Raw genomic sequence first — 19,678 nt, forward strand, 5'->3', positions numbered from 1 at the left:
GGGCGGGGGCGACACTGGGAAGAAGGGTCCTACCACTTAGAGCCTGAGAGCGTGTGGCCACCACCAGAGCAAGTGTCCAACCCACAGCATCCCTACAGCACAGCCAGGGCTGGAGCAGGAGGCCTGGGACTTACAAGGAACAGACTGTGAACTGCCCTGACGTTCCAGAGACACTGTTTGTGATGTTCCCTGCCACAGAGCAGGTTGATGTGTTTCCTTTAACCTTTCCCATTTTTCCTTATTCTTTTTAAAATTAATTGTTGATTAAATAACTTGCATTTGCTTTAAATTATATGTAATGGTCAGTGGGTCAGAAAAGTAGCCAGTGCAGAAAGAGTACCCTGGAGTGGGGACACCCTAGCCCCAAAGCCCGAAGTCTCATTGAAAGTCAGTGGAACTTAGGGTGAAATCCGTGCTCCATGGAAATCAATGACAAAACTTCCATTAATTTCAGTGGAGCCAAGATTTCTCCCTCAAAGTATATCTACACTGCAATTAAAAACCCAGAGCCAGCTTGTGCCACTGATTCAGGCTTGTGGGGCTGGGGCTAAGGGGCTGTTTAATTGTGGTGTAGATGTTCAGACTGGGGCTGGAGCCTTCGAGGTGAGAGGGTCCCAGAGCTCAAGCTTCAGCCTGAACCCCAATGGCTACACCACAATTAAACAGCCCCTTAGCCCAAGCCAACTGGCGCAGGACAGTGTTTAATTAAAGTACAGACATACCCTAAGTGTCTAAGGCCCAGATTCTCAAAGTATATAGGCTCCTAACCTCTATTGATTTCAGTGGCGCCTAAGTCACTTTGGAAAATCAATGTTTTCCAAAATTGAATCCATTATCCCTTCTGTTTAGTTTCAAGGTCTAGTGTTTGTTCTGCTTTTCTTAATCACTGTAAATGATTTCTCCCGCTATTTAACTGCTGAATATTGGTAGGCACAGATCATTTCCCACAATGATGGCGTTTTCTGTAAGTTATAGTCCAAATTGAAGGTGCAAGTAAATGACATCTTTCTAAGAAGGAAAGGTTTTTTTACAGCCTTGACATTTAGGGCTGAATTGATAGTCGTATTACAGTAGCGCCTAGAAGTCAGAGCCCAGTTCAGGACCCGGTTGTGCTAGTCACCGTACAAAAACAAGGTAAGAGGCTTATAAGCCTCAACGAGAAAAGAAAAGGAGGACTTGTGGCATCTTAGAGACTAACCAATTTATTTGAGCATGAGCTTTCGTGAGCTACAGCTCACTTTTTGCGAATACAGACTAACACGGCTGTTACTCTAAAGCCTCAACGAGTTTACAATCTAACTAAAACGAGACAGACAAAGGATGGGAGCAAAACAGAGGCAGGAAGTGACTTGTCCAAGGATACACAGCAAGTTAGCGGCAGAGCTGGGACTGGAAGCCGGATTTCCTAATTCTCACTCCAGTACGCTACCCCCTGGGCCACTCTGCCTCTAATTCAGGAGTGAGGCAGGAGGTGGTGTAAATTGGATGTTGGCAAGTGGTACAAGTTAGTCTGAGTGCATGGAAATGTAAGGGAAAGTAATTTACATGACAAGAGGCCAGAATAATGTATTTGTGAATTATAGGGTGGCCTGTTTTAACTTAGCTGCTTTTCCTGCAGTATCTTCTTCTGCATCCTCCTTCATATGTAAGTGACTTCAATGTCATAGAATATCAGGGTTGGAAAGGACCTCAGGATGTCATCTAGTCCAACCCCCTGCTCAAAGCAGGACCAATCCCCAATTTTTGCCCCAGATCCCTAACTAGCCCCCTCAAGGATTGAACTCAAAACCCTGGGTTTAGCAGGCCAATGCTCAAACCACTGAGCTATCCCTCCACCCTTCCCTTTGACTGCTATATAATTTACCCCAGGCTACCCATCACCTACCTATGAGGTTTATGAAAGAGCTCCCCATTACTTCTAGGAAGCAGACTGCAGAGTTTGTTTGCAATGATAGCAAAGAGCTACACCCGATATCTAAAAACAGGAAAAATGAGGCTAGATGTTCAAAAAAAATGCCTTAACAGTCAAAGCAATTACACATCAGAAGGGTCTGCCTGAGGGAGTTCACAGAGGTGCTTTCACAGGAGGTACTTAAGTGTAGATGGCATAAAACTTTTGAAGGAGTAGGTCATTCCATACCCTTCCATATAATGGCCCATGAAATGATTTGCAATAAGCAAGAAATTACATGAATTCCTTTTTGGTGTGTTGGTACATTGTTGTTATAGTGATGCTAATTATGATTAACTTGTTTGACTTTCATGTGGGTGCAGCGTGTAACCCTTGAGGAGCTCAGTTGAAGTGTAATGTCAAAAAGGCTCCAGCATTGGTAAAGAGCTAGAAGACACATGCTTCATTTTTCTCAAATCTAAAGAGAGAATTCATAGGGCTAATAAATAATATTTCTCTGTCTATACAGTTTGGGACAGCTTGGGATCCTCTAGCTTGCAGGTCCATCGTGTGTTCACGCCCCTGAGCTCAGGAGCAGGCTGTAAATGTGGCCAGTTGTGACTTTATAACAACATTTAATAAAAGGAAAATCATACATTATTGGAAATAGAAGCGCTCTATTTGCAAATTCCTCTTTAAAATCGGATAGCTCCTTCATGAATTAGTAATTATCTCAGTATTTAAAATACAGTGTTTCAATGCAAAAAAAAAAATGTCATTAAGTATCATATAGGTGTCTTGCAAACAAAATTCACAGGTATTAACAGCTCACAGCTCCCCCATCTGGCTATCACTTCAGTGCTTTAAGTACCATGTAGGTATCTTGCAAACAAAAGTAGCAGGACTCTGTTTAGCTGGGTAATAGAACATTTACTGGGGATATTTTATTACCATGTTACCCTAACCCCACTTCTCAGCCCTCCAATGAAACTAATGTATGTTTTGTAAGGCTAAATGGATAAACTGATGAGAAATTATTCAGGTGTAAAGAGCATGGCTAAATAGTGCTACGTAGTTGAGAAATTAGTTCACTATATGCCTCATTCCAGAAAGCAACAACCTCTAGGCTTTCTGCCTAGACACTGCCTAGATATGGCACTAAATGGCCAAAGCAATCTGCCACAGGGAAATGCTAAATTTTGCAACATGTTCAGAGCAAGAACAATGGTCAAAAAATAATTAGGACAAACAGAGGTTTTTACATGAAACACATTCATTTAGAAATTGATGAGAAAACTTCAGCTGGGGAATACTGGATATTTTTTAGGGCAGATGCAATTTCAACTTCCCTCCTTTTAGCTTTTCTCATGAGTCTTACAAGCTCATTACATTGCTCGAAGAAGCAAACAACTCCTAGGTAATTTGATAGCACAGGGTAGTTATTTTACAAAGTCTGTTAAAGCACTGAATTCATCTTAGATTAAAATTCTCCCATTCTTGCAAGGCTAGTGGGAATTTGCATTAAATTTTATAGATTCTTGCAACTTTGTACCCCTCACTGGCTTAAAACATTGATATTTTAAAAGGCAAAAGATCCAATAGAGGGGAAATATTGAACCAGAAATAGTTTAATCTATTGTCTATATAGGTGGCAAGCCTTATAAAATTATGCATAAGTAGTAAATAGTTCTGGAAACCCTTCTAATCTTATTTTGTACTGTGAAAATGCAATTATAAATGTCCAGAAGACAGATATACGATTCCCTTCATCATGCTATCTAGCCACTAGTTAAAATGTCTCATTCCTGTAAAGTATGGCTAGCATAGTTGTTTATAAGACCGCAGAAGGAGTGTATTTTGAAACGCAACAATGCACTATAGCATTTCCTAGGATGATATTGTTTTCTTCATAAAAATTGTTTACCTGCTTTCCCTAATGAAATCAATTGCAAACCTCCCATTGACCTCCATGGATCTAGGATTTAGCCCTGAGAAAGTTGAATCCAAAAAAGACACAGCTGAATTTCTTGGGGGAAATCAAATAGTTCCCGTGAAAACAAAGCAGATGAAACAGAACTTACCTTTAAAGAAGGACAGAAACAAAGATGCCCACAGATACAATCCGGAGTAAACAAATCCCAAACACTTGTCAGTGAGCATTGTCCAAACAGAATCGGAGTGCCACTTCTAAGCAGGCAGCAAAGCAGAATGCTGTCTTTGTGACAGCACCAAATGCTTGATAGATTCAATGATTAACAGTGCTAATAAGCCCTTCAACCAATTTCCCACCGTAGGAGGAAAGTACATGTGCCCAGCTGTCCTTTCAGTCTAAGGAAGCCAAGTTCAGTGCAGCTTAAGTAAATCCAAGTGCATGCCAGGGCTTGCTAGGTTTTTTTTTTCTCTCCTGGTGCTCTGCACCTTTTCTAGTGCAGAAACAAATGCCAGTGAGACTGCACAAGAGGGGTGTGGGTAAAGGGGAGGGGCAGCAAAGGGCCAGCGCTGCCTGGGAGAGATGTTCCACGTTCCCACTGTCTGTAACTAACTCCGAGGCCGCACGTCTGCTTTGGTTCCAAGGCAAGTACTAGAGTGCCTCTAGAGCTACTTCTCAGGCAAGGCGAGCTGCAGCCCCCCTCCCCCTCCCCCCCCCCGTTCCCTTTACCTACCAGTGTGATTTCTAGCAGGGAACTGGAGCCTGCCACTGTGTGGAATTGAATGCAGAGAAAACCTCCGCTGTGTGGAAGTTCAGATTTTAGCAGCACAGATGTCAGAAAGCGGAGGCCTGGGGGCCTCAGCTTGTCTTCACTCTGCCCCTTTGCATGTGTGCATGACAGTGCAGCCCTTCAGTCCTGGCTCCAACCAGAAACAAACAGCTGTCTTACAATGCTCCTCGCTCCTGCTCCGGCTTGCTCTCAGCCAGGAGATTTTTGCACACCTTCTGGTCCCTTTCTCTTTTTTGCAGCTCCACTTTAATGGCCAAGCACCAGCAATAAAATATTAGACGTGAATAACGTGCACTTCAAACCTGGCATTTTCCTTGATTCTTCTCCCAGCCTCCATCTTCCGCTTTCTCAGAGATGCAGTTGGGATGGATTGGCATGCTCCTGCATTGCCACACACAAGGCAACTTCACACAGTCAGACTCTGCGCTGTGATTCCAGCAGGGGGCATCTCAGGCCAGCCCCTCAAGGGATCCTCCGGACCCCCCAAGAACCGTCCCACAGCTGTTCTCTTTCTGACCAGGGCTGGTGAGGGACGTCCCCTGGGTTGGAGCAATCCGCTCTGCGGGTGCATTACTGCCCAACTCTCTTTCAGCACCTGTTGGGCTCGTCCATCTCCAGGGAATACCCTCTCTCAGACCTGGTGCTTTGACTGTCACTAAAACAGAAGGGCTTTGTGTGACATGGGGAGGCAGCCTGGTCTAGCGAGTAGGGTTTTGGATTTGGATTCGAGACCTACTCTGCCACTGACCTGGTGTGTGACCTTGGGCAAGGCCCTTCTGCGCTCTGTGCCTCAGTTTCCCTTCCCACATTTTTTCCATCTCCTCTGTAAGTTCTTGGAGGGGGGGGCAGAAACTGTCTCTGTGTTGGTACAGCACCTAGCACAATAGGGCCCTGAGCTTAGTGGGGACCTCTAAGTACCGTAATCTATGTAATCTACCGTAATCTATGTAATAAAATTCCAGGATTGTCACTCTTTGTGTCACTCTGAGCCTAAAATGTCTGTTGAGTCAGGGTGAAGCTATGGAAACAGCTACAGGCAGGGTTGAGAGCTCTTTTTGTTCAGAATATCTTTGGGTTAAATCATCACTGGGATTTGCAATCTGTTATTGTTCATTTTTTAAGATCTCAGCCATTTTCTTTACGAATTACACCCCTGTGATAGTGTCTATGCCACATGTCTGTGCCATGCCAAGACCACTGTGATATCAGAGGTAACTCAACCAATTACCACCCTTACTCTACAACTAATTTGAATATAACAATTTCATTGGTTGTATGAGGGGAGACTGCACATACGGTGAATTACTTGGCCCTGCTGCCACAGATCTTCAAAATCACCCACACTACAACACAAACACAAACAGCCCCCTCCCACAGCACCCACCCTTTATTTGCCACCCACAACTGTCTAAGCACAACACAACCAGCACACAATAACTCCAAGCATCACTCTGAAGTCTCAAATGTCTGTTGAACCAGTGTGAAGCGGTGGAGACAGCTACAAGCATGGCTGAGAGCTTGTTTTTGCTTTGACTAGCTCCAGGTTCAAGCATCGCTGGGATTTACCGTCCAGTTTTTAAGCTATTAGCCTTTTTTAAAAATTTTTTAAACACTCACACACACGTATGAGAGCGTGGGCTTTCAGCTACTGGTATATAACAATAATCTTGTGACAGCCCTACATCCGGTGTAATCACACTCCAACTTCTATTCCCAGTCTGGCCAGGGTGGGTGAGGAATCTCCCCTGGGTTGGTACAATCAGTTTAGTTGCATATTACCCAGGTCTCTTTCAGCGTCTCTTGGGCTTGTCCCACTCCACAGAATATCCTCAGTGAAACTGTAGTGTGTTTAGTGAAGTGGCTCAAACCATGGTCAGCGTTAGGCACATCAGGGCTCTGTGCCCTGTGGCTTGTCTCACATTTTGGGGGTATAGAAGGAGGTGTTCCATTACCTGTAGAGCTCATTGCTAGGGTGGGAAGAATTCAGGCATTTTCATATTTACTGTTTTTTCCTCTTTCCTTCACCCCTTTTTCTGACTTCACAAAAAGCTCTGGCTGCAATCACGTCGTCCCTCCCCCGCTGCTTTGTCCTGCACCTCCGAGAGGATCCTGGCTAGCTCCAGCATAGCACTGGCTCAGTCACAACCAAGTTGGAGCACCTAAAAGCGTTCAGGGCTTCTTCCAGAGATCCCCATCAATCCAGCTTCCAGGGCAGTGGGGAAGGCCTCAAAAGGTTTCTCTTGCTCAGGGGATCCAGAGTCAAGAGACCCAGCTGGGCTGCAAGGCTCTTCACTGGCACTGCCCAGCTCATGCTAAGTCCAGCAAGATAGACGGCAACTCTTGCTGAAAAGGATGTAGAGGTCCTGGTGCTATCCAACTGACCATGAGCTGTCCATGCAATGCTGTGACTAAAATGGCTAATGTCATCCAGGGGGAGATTGAGCAAGAGGTGGTATTACCTCTTAATATAGCATTGGTGAGACCCTGAAGTATTGCGTCCAGTTCTCGTGCCCACATATAGGGGCCATACCTAGGAGAGGCCTGGGCAAGCATGAGAATAGATGGCCAGTCCAGAGTGCCCTGTGCTCCAGCCATCCCTTCCTGATTGATTGCCCCTTGGGGGCTATTGCAACCAGGGCATAATTTAGAGCAACCCCAAAGCATCTCTATGCTACTCTGGGGGCCAAGTTCTCTGATCCTGTGACCAACCACAGTTGGCACCTCTGTGGCTCCCTGGCCCTGCTGGGCACAGCAGAACACTGAGCCCCAAGGGGGAGCTCAACACTGCATAATGGGGACTACCCTCTTTCCAAAGCCTATCCACACTGTGGGTAGCACACCAAGGGATACAGTGGCACATATTAGATGTGATTGTTTATTGCAGGAAGATGTTGCTAATGGAATTACTCACCTCCATAACCTTGTAAAATCAGACACATCAGACATTGCTTTCACAATTTTTTTTTTAATCGCTTACTATTGTCACCAGTGCACATTAGGAAAGAAGTGTTGCAGAGACCGCAGCTGTTTCTGATGCTGTGCTGGGACTTCAGTCCACCCCTACAGTCATCATAATTAAAGATTGTTATTCTCTTTTCCTGTAGAGACATTCTGGCACTTAAATCAACTCAGAGAATAATTCCTTTTATAACACAATGGGGTTTTTTTTTTCTTGTTTCTAAAATACGATGTGGGCTAAAGCTCTTTGGACAGCTAAAGCCTCTGGCTGAAGTGCTCCTTTGCGAGAAGAAGAAGAATGAGGGGGGGGATTTGATAGCTGCTTTCAACTACCTGAGAGGTGGTTCCAGAGAGGATGGTTCTAGACTATTCTCAGTGGTGGAAGAGGACAGGACAAGGAGTAATGGTCTCAAGTTGCAGTGGGGGAGGTTTAGGTTGGATATTAGGAAAAACTTTTTCACTAGGAGGGTGGTGAAACACTGGAATGCGTTACCTAGGGAGGTGGTAGAATCTCCTTCCTTAGAAGTTTTTAAGGTCAGGCTTGACAAAGCCCTGGCTGGGATGATTTAATTGGGGATTGGTCCTGCTTTGAGCAGGGGGTTGGACTAGATGACCTCCTGAGGTCCCTTCCAACCCTGATATTCTATGATTCATACCATTGACCTACAGGTTTGTTGTAACCAGTCTCCATCCACCTGCCTCTCTTCATCAAAGTTCGTTGATAGTATCAAAACAATAGCCAGTAAATATGGAAAACCAGTCTCCCCCATAAATATGAGCATATCTCTGAGCTTCTAGGATTCTGGAGCCCAGGGAATGACAGTGAAGGGGTTAAGGAGAAGGGTCACCCTGGAAGGGAGGTCTATTGATGCTGGAAGTAGGGATGCAGGAGGTACTGCCACACCCCCTGGCTTGAAGTGGTTTCCATCGTATATAGGGTTTACGGTTCGGTTCAATGTTCTCAGCACCCTACCTCAGCAATTGTTCCAGGGCCCCTGGGAAGGTCTGAGATTAATAGGCTTTGTTTTACTAAAAGGATCCAAGAGAGATCAGGGCCCCTGTTGCTCTAGGCACTGCATAGGTGCCAGAACTAGGGGTGTGCTGCCGTAAGGATACGGCCTTTTCCTATAGCCATATTGTAAGGCCTGAGGCCTTTGTCTGTGATCATATTAGGAGGGCAGCAGCTATTAGCCAAGAAACAGGAAGTCATCCTCACATTCCATCTAAATTACATTATTTTAATGTAATAGCAGACTTAAAAAGGCAATCCTATCCTAATAGTACCCACCATTACCAGATTTAAAAAAACAGATCTTAAGGTGGTTAAAGAAAACTTAGTTTGATAGCATTCTGTCTGACATGAAATCACTTAATAGTTCTGGCTGTGAAATCCTCATTTCTTTATGGTACCCACTTCCCTATTTTTTTGTCTGTATGGTCTGATTGATTGTCTGTTACTAATTAATTTTGCTCGGTGTAAATCAATTAAGGTGGTGAGGTAGGATTGGTTAGAGAATTGTTACAATATGTTAGGATTGGTTAGTAAAATGATTGATTAAGGTATAGTTAAACAGGACTCAAGTTTCACTATATAAACTGGGGTCCAAGAAGAGGACCAGCAGAAGAATAAGGAGGATAGCTAATGTGATGCCAATTTTTAAAAAGGGCTCCAGAGGTGATCCTGGCAATTACAGACTGACACGCCTGACTTCTGTACCAGGCAAACTGGTTGAAACAAAATTGTCAGACAAAGATTAATGTAATTTGTTGGGGAAGAGCCAACATGGTTTTTGTAAAGGAAATTTTGCCTCACGTATCTACTAGAACTCTTTGAGGGGGCCAACAAGCATGTGGCCCAGGGGCTATAGTGTACTTAGATTTTCAGAAAGCATTTCAAAAAAAGGTCCTTCACAAACACTCTTCAGCAAAGTAAGCTGTCATGGGATAAGAGGGAAGGTCCTCTTATGGATTGGTAACTGGTTAAAAAGATAGGAAATAAAGGGTAGGAATAAATGGTCAGTTTTCAGAATGGAGAAAAGTAAATAGTCCCCAGGAGTCTATATTGGGACCAGTCCTAGTGAACATTCATAAATGATCTAGAAAAGGGGGTAAACAGGGACCTGGCAACATTTGCCGAGGATACAAAGCTATTCAAGATCTGCAGAGGGATTTAGGCACTGCCACACAGCATTACAATGCCCAACTTTTAAGCATCTGGAAAGCCTGAATTCCTGCACAGTGGGAGAGAGTTGCCTACAAATAGAATCACAGGCTCCAACTTTCTAAAGTGCCAGGGGGTGCTCAACCCCTGGCTCTGCCCCAGGCCCTGCCTCCACCCAACCCTCCACCTCTTCCCAGTTCCACTCCCTCCATGGAGCATGCCATGTCCTTGCTCCTCCCTACTACAGCCTCCTGTACACTGCAAAACAGCCGATTGTGGTGGTGCTGGGAGGGAGGGGAAGGCACTGATCTGCAGGGCCCACCAGTGGGTGGGAGGATCTGAAAGGGGGGCTGCCGGTGGGTGTAGCACCCACCATTTATTCCCTGTGGGTGCTCCAGTCCCTATACCTCTCAGCCACACTGGCCACTGCAGAAGTCATGGAAAGTCAAGTCACACAAGCCTGATCTCAGTTGTTTGCTCTCTTAGCACATAAGGTCTCTGGCACATGCTGCATGGCTAGCAGCTCCATGAAGAGAGGGGTGGAGTGAAAGTGATGGAGTGACCACCGGCCACCAAAGTCGCTCTGCGTAGCCAATGCCACTGCCAGATGTGCTCGGCAGGGGACGCTGTACTCACCTCAGTACGACGAGGCCTCCAGCAGCACTGTAACCCAACAGCGCTAAAAAAATAGAAGGTTCTGCAGCAAATCTGGCCCTGGGAAAGGGAGAGATTTGTTTTTCCAATGGACCCAGCTATTCCTATTGCCAAAGGTGGCACTGGGAACCCTGTGGTTGGCTGAAGAAAACGAGAGCTGAGCTTAGCCGGGAACATGCTGCTCAAGGAGCCTTGGGGGAGACAGGCAGTCATATTGGCTCTGGGACAAGTTGAAGGGCAAACGTTTTAAGACCTGAGGTTTTGAAAACCATCTCATGGATCTGGATGTCCAGTTCCTGTTAAGATGAATGGGGATTTGACACCTAACCCCCCTGGATGGCTTTGAAAATGTCAACATAACTTAAGAGCCCTGTCTCCATTTAGAGCATATTCCAAAGGGTGGGCACAACAGCAGGGATTTCCCTGAAGAGCTGGACTGTATTCAGAGATTACACCCATGGTCCATTCTTGGCATAACAGATAGAAGGAGTAATGATGCGCCCATAGTTAATAATAGGCAGAAGACAATAATTCATGAGGTCTTAGTATGATCTGCAGAGCCAGGCCTTTGACTGCCTCACTTGCTCTGTTACACCAAGCATATTTTTATGAACTAGAGAACAAATTCTAGAGCCAAGAGAATTTCACAATCTCCCTATCACTTAAAGGCATGTGGTCATCATCCCAAATATGATGGGTTTTCCCCTTTATAGGAAGAATGTAGCCAGTTAGATTAATCATTTATGAAAACTTCTGATGAGCAATCTGGTTGCTAGGATCCAGGTAATATTGCAGCCTCAACTACTGCTGAAATCCCAGAGTCACTGGCTGCCAGGTTTGTGTTTCAGGCCTTGATTCAGCAAGTACTTATGCAGGTGCTTAAATCCCATTGACTTCAATGGGACGTCTGAATGGGACCTTCAGTCCTGTCTTAGACTAAAGCTGAAAATTCAGGTGAGCAATATCTTAGAATTGGATCCAGTTCACCAATGAAGGTTCAGATGGACTCAGATAATGGCAACAATCACTGGTTTTCAGACAATGCTAACATTAGTGAGGGTTGGAAAACATGACCTTTGAGGAAAGGATGAAAGAACTGGGCATGTTTCCTCTAGGGAAGACTGAGGAGGGACAGTCTTCAAATATGTAAGAGATTGTTATAAAAAGGGTGGTGATCAATTGTTCTCCATGTCCACAGAGGGTAGGACAAGTAGTAATCTGCTTAGTCTGCAACAAGAGAGATTTAGGTTAGATATTCAAGAAAACTTTGTACCTCTAAAGGGCTGTGAATCTTGGAACTACCACCACTGGGGGATTTTAAGAACAGGTTGAACAAACATCTGTCAGGGAAGGTCTAGGTTTACTTGGCCAAGTCTCAGCACAGGGGGCTGGACTAGGTGACCTCTCAAGGTCCCTTCCAGCTTACATTTCTAGGACAGGCCATGTCAGCAGTGGTGGACACTGCCTTGTGCAAAGTCCTAGTTGAAGCCACTTGAGTTTGTCCTTGACTGGGGAAGCAGTTGCTTAAATCACATCTTAAACCCCAGAGTCTAGAAACAAATGAGTCAAAAAACAAAACCCTTTAGCCCTCAGGGCTTCCATCTACAGCTCCCTCCTTTGTAGGGCAGGAAGTTTTAAGGTGCTAGCTAGCGGTTGGGCAGAGGGCTATCACCCCATTTGAAGTCCCAAACTCTTCTGTTCCCTCTCTTCCTCTTTCAGCTTGGCTTGCCTTCATTAGCTGCAGCAGCTGGGGGTGAGGGGGGGGTGGTTTCTCTCCCAAAGTGAGATTTTTTTCCACAGCTGAGCTGGGATGAGAGCTGGCCTTGCTGTCTGCTGGCAGGAAGGGTTCTTAATCCCTTCTGCCTGTGTTGTGTGACGTGTGTTGACTCACTAACAGGTCCTACACTGAGAAACGAGCCAAAATCTGCTGAGCAGTCTGTTAAGACTGAAAACAAATCTATTTGAAGCGAAGAGGCAAAGAAGCTGGTCAGATTAACAGAGCAGGGGTCGGCAACCTTTCAGAAGTGGTGCGCCGAGTCTTCATTTATTCACTCTAATTTAGAGTTTCGCGTACCAGTAATACATTAACTTTTTTAGAAGGTCTCTTTCTATAAGTCCATAATATATAACTATTGTTGTATGTAAAGTAAATAAGGTTTTTAAAATGTTTAAGAAACTTCATTTAAAATTAAATTAAAATGTAGAGGCCCCTTGGACCGGTGGCCAGGACCCAGGTAGTGAGAGTGCCATTGAAAATCAGTTCACATGCTGCCTTTGGCACATGTGCCATAGGTTGCCTACCCCTGACAGAAAAGACATTTCTAATGACAAATAGTCTTAGTTTGTGCATCATCCTCTGATAATTAGATCAAATACAAATAGAGGATCTGATTCTCACTGGGTTTTGTTAAGAAGTTGCTCTGAAACAAGGCTCAGGGTGTATTTACCACAGAATAACAGTTTGTGTGGGAGGAAGAGCTCCAATAACTCAGAATCTGATCAAAAACAAACAGATCACTAACTTTTGTAAAAACAAGGGGAAGGCATGGAGTCTGTTCTAATTAGAATTTAATAATTACACAAACACATTCCAGTGGGAAACCATTTCCCTTGTAAAACCAAGGGGAAAGATGGTTGCACATCAGTATATAGAAAGAGGTGTTCTCAAATTCATTATTTCAGGCACTGGGATAGTAAGGGCACACATGCAAAAGTAGTGGTTACTGAAAGGAGAAACTCAAAATCGAAAGACACAAAAATTACTGTTATGGAAGAGGCAGTGTGAAGTGTCAGTTCTTGTAATATATCTAGTGCTACTTCTATAGCAGAAGACCGAATGGGATATGAAAAGCATGCTGGAAAGAGAAAATACAAATGTCAACATTTGGAAAATGCACCCAAATGTGAAAAGGGAAACAAAAACTGTCTCCAAAAGTCTTCATGGAAGTACAGTGATTGCTACAAAGGCAATCAGAAGCCACAGTGAGGGAGTCATGTAAGAACCTAGACAAACAGGTAGACTGGATGGATACAAAAGCAAGTGCTGGCATTTAGATAGCAGTGCACCCAGTGAAACATAAAACTGACAAGAAGCCCACATATGGTGCTTGTTTGTGACAGAGAAATCAGACAAAACGACACAGAAAATGATTAACAGAAGAAAAAATTACACAGGAGACATCATGCAGTTGACATGTTCTTCTCCAACTGGGAATACTTCACGGTAGAGAAAAGGCCCAGTTTTCAAACTTGGAGCAAACATTTGTGGAGTACCTGTGCTAGTGTAACCCTTCTGTCTAGTGGAGCCAGTTGTAGAGGGCTTTCCCTTCATTCTCTCCCCTGGTTCTTGTCAAAGACCAGAAGTCCAGTGTGCAAACTATGCAATGTTTATTGGGGTTAGTTTCCAAGCAAGCATATTCCAAAGCCCTTCACACCAGTCAGGCTTATCTCTATACATTGATAGATCATTTCCCCCCCCCCCCCCCCCCATGTTCCCCTTCCCAGCTCTGACTCTGCAGAGCATTTACCCAGTGTCCCTGTTCCCCATTCCTGTTCCACCTACTTAACAAATGTGATTCCAAATTTCCCTTCCCCTCACCCCCACTTCCTGTTTGACCCCAGTTTATATGGTAATATTCTCAGCTATACCTTAACCTACCATTTTACTTAATTTTAACTAACCAGTCCTAACATATTGTAACAATTCTCTAACCAATTATATCCCACTATCCTAATTAATTTACACTTAGCAAGATTAAACAGCAGACAGAAACAATTAGAGAACCAGACAGATTAATAGAAAAGTGGGGTATAAAGTCAAAGATAAAATAATACAGAAGTGAGGGTTTCACAACCACAGGTAAGTGATTTCTTGCCAGACAGGATGCTGTCAAACTAAGTTTTCTTCAACCATCTTAAGATCTTTATCTGGTGGTGATGGGCATCATCAGACAGGATCATCTCCCTAACAGCCCAATAGCACCTTATTTCAATGTGACTAGTTTGGAATATGAGGATGGGACTATACGCTTCCCAGCATATGGCTGCCTCTGCTGCTTAGCCAAAGGCCTTAGCTTAACAACAAGGCCTCAGATTATCCTAGTGAGAGAAGGCCCATACAAGCAGGCTGTGATTTGGATTCTTTGTTTTTATACCCCTGTAACTAGCTAAGTGATAAAAATACACCTAGAAGTATAGGCCTTTACAGGCAGGCCTGAACATCTACATTTTAACAGCCAATAGCAACAAGGGCTGGGTTCAGTATCTAGGGGTTCCTTTACAACAATAAAGCACAAAGCCAGCTTCAGCCCCCACCCAGTGACCTCGGACAATTACACACCACCCCGGGCGCCTCTGAGAGGCAGTACTTCCCCTCTCACTAGCACAGACCCTGAGTGTAGCAAAAAACTTTATTAAAAGGGAGGGAAGTAACTCAGCATTAATTTGGGAAAACACTGTAACTAAGGTTCATAAACACAAGCCATGAGCAAAAGACCCACCCCCAAGTAAGTTGGGCAGTGTCCTTTCCCCCCCTCAGATTCTTAAGTCCAGCAACACAAAAGTCGCTTTAATATGCTCATCCCTTCTTTGCACCCCACTCACAGTTGCTGTTCTTGGCCAGTGCAGTCCCAGAGTTCAGAGGTTCATCTGCAGAGTTCACCTCCCATCCTGGGTGGAAGGATGGGGTAAGGAGGCACCTTACACAATCTGCTGCTCAGGCACTTGCTTCCCACCCCAATGGCCAATTGCCACACCTCTCTGCAGGGCTCTGCTCTGGCCCTCTCTGCCAGCCACCCGCCACGCCTCTGTGAGCTACCGTGCTAGCTACACCAAGATGTCTTCAGTGCCCCCCCATTTAACACAGTTCTCAGTGATTTCAGCTGTTAGTGGGGGGAAGCTTCACTGCTGGTACACAGTGAACAATCTCTTGCAATAGAGACACTGTCCCAAATTAGGTCTAATACTTAGACATCAGTGATTTCAGCTCTGCAGTATATAATAAACTCAAGTCTAAATTAGCTCTTTTATCATCTCATGTAGAGATGGCGTCAACTGGTGTCTATGACCCTTGAACAGTACCCACCAGGTATAATCGACACCCTTTCTTAACTTTAGGCTTTGGAACCCATGTCCCCTGCCTAGCAAGTGCCATTCAGTTCAGGATGAGTCCCTCTGTCAGGGTCAACCAGGTTCAGTTCTGCTGCCCTCAGTTCACACAAAGATAACAACCCTTTATTACTCCTACCCCAATAACAAGGAGACTGGGGATCCAACACCAGCCACACGTGATCATTTGGGCAAGCAATCCCATCATGCTGAGCATCTAGGCAGGGTGGGTGTGTCCATGCAAACAAGATCAGCTCCGAAATCTTTTTCCACAACTCACCACTAGATGTCAGGGGAGAGCTCATTCAGACTTCTTACACTAGCATTGGCAAGTGAGTTAATTATCACTCATCTAACTTAAGTAATACAACCAAAACCTCTGCTCTAGCAATCAGGTTTCCACACTAAGGCTTGCCAAGCAGACAGCACTAGTTGCACTAGAAATGTCATAGAATATCAGGGTTGGAAGGGACCTCAGGAGGTCTAGTCCAACCCCCTGCTCAAAGCAGGATCAATCCCTATATGGCCCCCTCAAGGATTGAACTCACAACCCTAGGTTTAGCAGGCCAATGCTCAAACTACTGGGCTATCCTTTCCCCCCCATCCCTCTCCTCCTCATTGAGGACATCTTGCCCCTCCACTCACTCCCAATCCTAGAGCAGGTTCCAGGTACCTTCAAGAATGAATGTCCATCTGCGAGCTACCAAGAGAATTTTGCTCCTCTTGGTGGATCAGAAAGGCCAGGGCAAAGCACAGTAAAGCCAGGGAAAGGATTTCAGTCTTGGGGACTAGGTGGTGGAATAAAATTCCAGATGAGATTAGATCTAGCCATAGTCTGACCACCTTTTAGGAAGCACTGCAGAACCTTCCTCATTGGGAGAGCTTTTGCACCCTGGCATGCCTCAGGGGCTGCTGTAGCTCTGGTCCACAAATATCCTGACCAGATGCTGAGTGGTCCTGACATGTGTTCTCAGGTTAAAACCTTTCACTGTTCCCAAGGTGAGACTCTTCTTAGGAGCTCAAGTCAACACAGGGAATCTGGAGGTGGGGGCCTTGCTTGATTTATCTCTTCATAATTTACTGGGCAAGGACGCAGATGTGTCAAAAAGGGTATAACTTGAATTTCCCACTAGCAAGCTCTTCTGTGGGAAAGAGCCATATAAATGTAGATGGGGGAGAGAGAGAGAGAGAGGAGTAAAACACCCCATTCTCCTTCAAGCCTTTTGTCTGGGAGCAGCCAGCAAAGCAAGAGATGGGGAGAAATTTCACACAACCAGGTTGTCAGCCACAGTGGAGATGAAGGCTTGCTACACCTCACCAAGAGAAGGGACATAGAATCATAGAATATAAGGGTTGGAAGGGACCCCAGAAGGTCATCTAGTCCAACCCCCTGCTCGAAGCAGGACCAATTCCCAGTTAAATCTCATAACTCATCAGAAAATCCACAGGTCAGAAATAAAGGAGGGGAGTCTACTGGGGCTACTTCTCAGCTACTGGGTAAAGGACAAAGGATACCCCAATGCTTAAACTAAGGCCAGCTGGCTAATACAAAAGAAAACATCCCAATCTGCACTCACAAGAAGCTGGGAGGAATTCACAGCCCCTCACTGCAAGGGGGAAGTAGCTGAAATAACACAAACAGTGGGTGGAGGAGGAAGGTCACCTACTGAAATGACCCAGATGCAAAAAGGATGAACAATGACAAAGTATGGGTCTTTGAATCCCTTGACAGCCTGCAGATAACCAGCTCACTGGGGGAGTGCCAGGCTATAGAAGCATTACAGATCCTCCCAGGCATGTAGGCACCTAGCTCCCATTGATTTCACATGGAGGGAGACATGCCCTGAGGTGCCCATAATCAGGGGCTCATCTGTACAAGACCAGACCTAGGAGGATAGGCTCAGAGAGGAAGTGGCAGGAAGAGAGCAAGCAGCGTGGAAGGAAATAACTGTCAAACAGCTGGTCACTCAGGGATGTAAAGATACTTCCCAAAGATGCTAGAGGGCATGAATTTCCAATCTGATTGTTCAGAGGACGACGAGAGTGGCAGATTGGATGCCATCTGTCCAAAAAACACAGCTCAGAGCACATGGAAGCTGAGGGTAAATGTGGTCAGCGTGGCCACAATTTTCAAAACTGACCAGTCATTTTTGGGTGCCCAACACCTTGAAGGGGGCTGATTTTCAGAGGCCAGGTTCTCAGCTAAACATCACCTCTCTACTCCTCTTCAGTCATAAGAGCAGAATGGCCGTATTAGGTCAGACCAAAGGTCCATCTAGCCCAGTATCCTGTCTTCTGACAGTGGCCAATGCCAGGTGCCCTAGAGGGAATGAACAGAACAGGTAATCATCAAGTGATCCATCAGCTGTCACTCATTCCCAGCTTCTGGCAAACAGAGGCTAGGGCAGGAGTCTCAAACTCCAAGGACTGCGGGGGCCACATGAGGACTAATGCATTGGCCCAAGGGCCGCATTACTGACACATGCCCCGGTCACTGTCCCCACCCCCACTCCCACTCCATCCATGAGACCCTGCCCCACCTCTTCCCACCCTTCCCCTGTCCCCATTCCAACAACTTCCCAAAAGTCCCCACCTCAACTCTGCCCCCTCCCTACCCCCAGGGGATGCAGAAGGGGTGCAGCAGGGGGCTCAGGGCAGGCTGGCTGGGGTGGCCCCTGCACCACTCTGGGAAATGGCCAGACCATGTCCCTGCGGCCTGGGGGGGGGGGGAGCATGGCACAAGGCTCCACATGCTGGCCTTGCCGCTCCTGCAGGTACCTCCCCTGAAGCTCCCATTGGCCACAGGTCCCCCTTCCCAGAAAATGGGAACTGCAGGGGGCAGTACCTGGAAGCCATGCCAATGCACAGAACTCTCTACCCCCCCCCCAGCCCCATCCACAGGGACATTGTGCTGGCCACTTCAGGGAGTGGCACAGGCCTGGCGGGGGGCAATCCTGCAGGCCAGATCTGGCCCACAGACTGTAGTTTGCCCACCCCTCGCTGCAGGAAATAGCCCAGGGGTCTCAAACAAGTGGCCTGCAGAGCTAGGACACCATTCCTGCCTGTAAAGGTTCAGACTCACCCCTGTAGTGCCTCCTGCTGGTCATTGGGAATTAGCTCTTTTCCAGCCTGGAGCACCCTCTGCAGGCTGGTGATCCACACAGCTCTGGCCCCCTGTGTCCCTCAGACACCGATGCCCCTTTCTCTAGGGTTCTGCCCCCTGGCAGCACCCCCATATTCTGCCTCTGGGTCTCCCCTCAACCCACTATCCCCACTTTGCCTCAGTCTGGGCTACTGCTAGTCATCACCAAGGCCCTGGGGCAGACTGCAGTGTAAAGGCCACTCATCATAGACAAGGGGGTTCAGACCTGCTGCCTTCTATATGCCTTGGACCAGGCCTTACCATCTGGGGAGTTGCCAGCCTGGAGCACCCCTGCTCAGCCTGCTCCTTTCCCAGTACTGCACCACCCTCAGTAACCTATCAGGTAGGCCCTACTCTCTCCTAGCCTGGAGAGAGACTCCTTAGGCTTCTGGCTCACAGCCTTTTTATACAGGCCAGCTGGGGCCTGATTAGGGTTTGGCCCAGCTGCAGCTGCTTCCCCAATCAGCCATCCCCAGCCACAGCCCTCTCCAGGGCTGCTTTTAACCCCTTCTATTTTAAGAGCAGGGTAGCCAGCCTGCTGCACTGCCCATCCTGGCTAATAGCCATTGATGGACCTATCCTCCATGAATTTATCCAGTTCTTTTTTGAACCTTGTTATAGTCTTGGCCTTTACAACATCCTCTAGCAAAGAGTTCCACAGGTTGACTGTGTGTTGTGTGAAGAAATATTTCCTTTTGTTTGTTTTAAACCTGGGCCTATTAATTGCATTTGGTGACCCCTAGTTCTTGTGTTCTGAGAAGGAGTAAATAACACTTCCTTATTTACTTTCTCCACACCAGTCATGATTTTATAGACCTCAATCATATCCCTCCCAGTCGTCTCTTTTCCAAGCTGAAAAGTCCCAGTCTTATTAATCTCTCCTCATAGGGAAGCCGTTCCATACCCCTAATCATTTTTGTTGCCCTTTTCTGAACCTTTTCCAAGTCCAATATATCTTTTTTGAGATGGGGCAACCACATCTGCATGCAGTATTCAAGGTGTGGGCGTACCATGGATTTATATAGAGGCAATATGATATTTTCTGT

At 46.0% G+C, this 19,678-nt stretch overlaps 1 protein-coding gene across 2 annotated transcripts in view; it reads right to left on the reverse strand.

Moving 5' to 3' along the window:
• The window catches only part of LOC125637303 (neuronal acetylcholine receptor subunit alpha-7-like), a 125,488-nt gene extending 121,015 nt beyond the window's left edge, over positions 1-4,473 (reverse strand). Inside the window, exon 1 of one of the 2 annotated variants that reach the window (XM_048851622.2) lies at positions 3,973-4,473. In XM_048851622.2, the coding sequence (XP_048707579.2) occupies positions 3,973-4,051 (79 nt within the window). In that variant the 5' untranslated portion in view covers positions 4,052-4,473. The remainder of the gene's footprint in view (positions 1-3,972) is intronic. The other variant, XM_048851623.2, reaches the window with a different exon arrangement.
• Positions 4,474-19,678: the final 15,205 nt, after the last annotated feature.

This window comes from Caretta caretta, chromosome 5 (genome assembly GCF_965140235.1).
Source record: "Caretta caretta isolate rCarCar2 chromosome 5, rCarCar1.hap1, whole genome shotgun sequence".
NCBI classification, from domain to species: Eukaryota; Metazoa; Chordata; order Testudines; family Cheloniidae; genus Caretta; species Caretta caretta.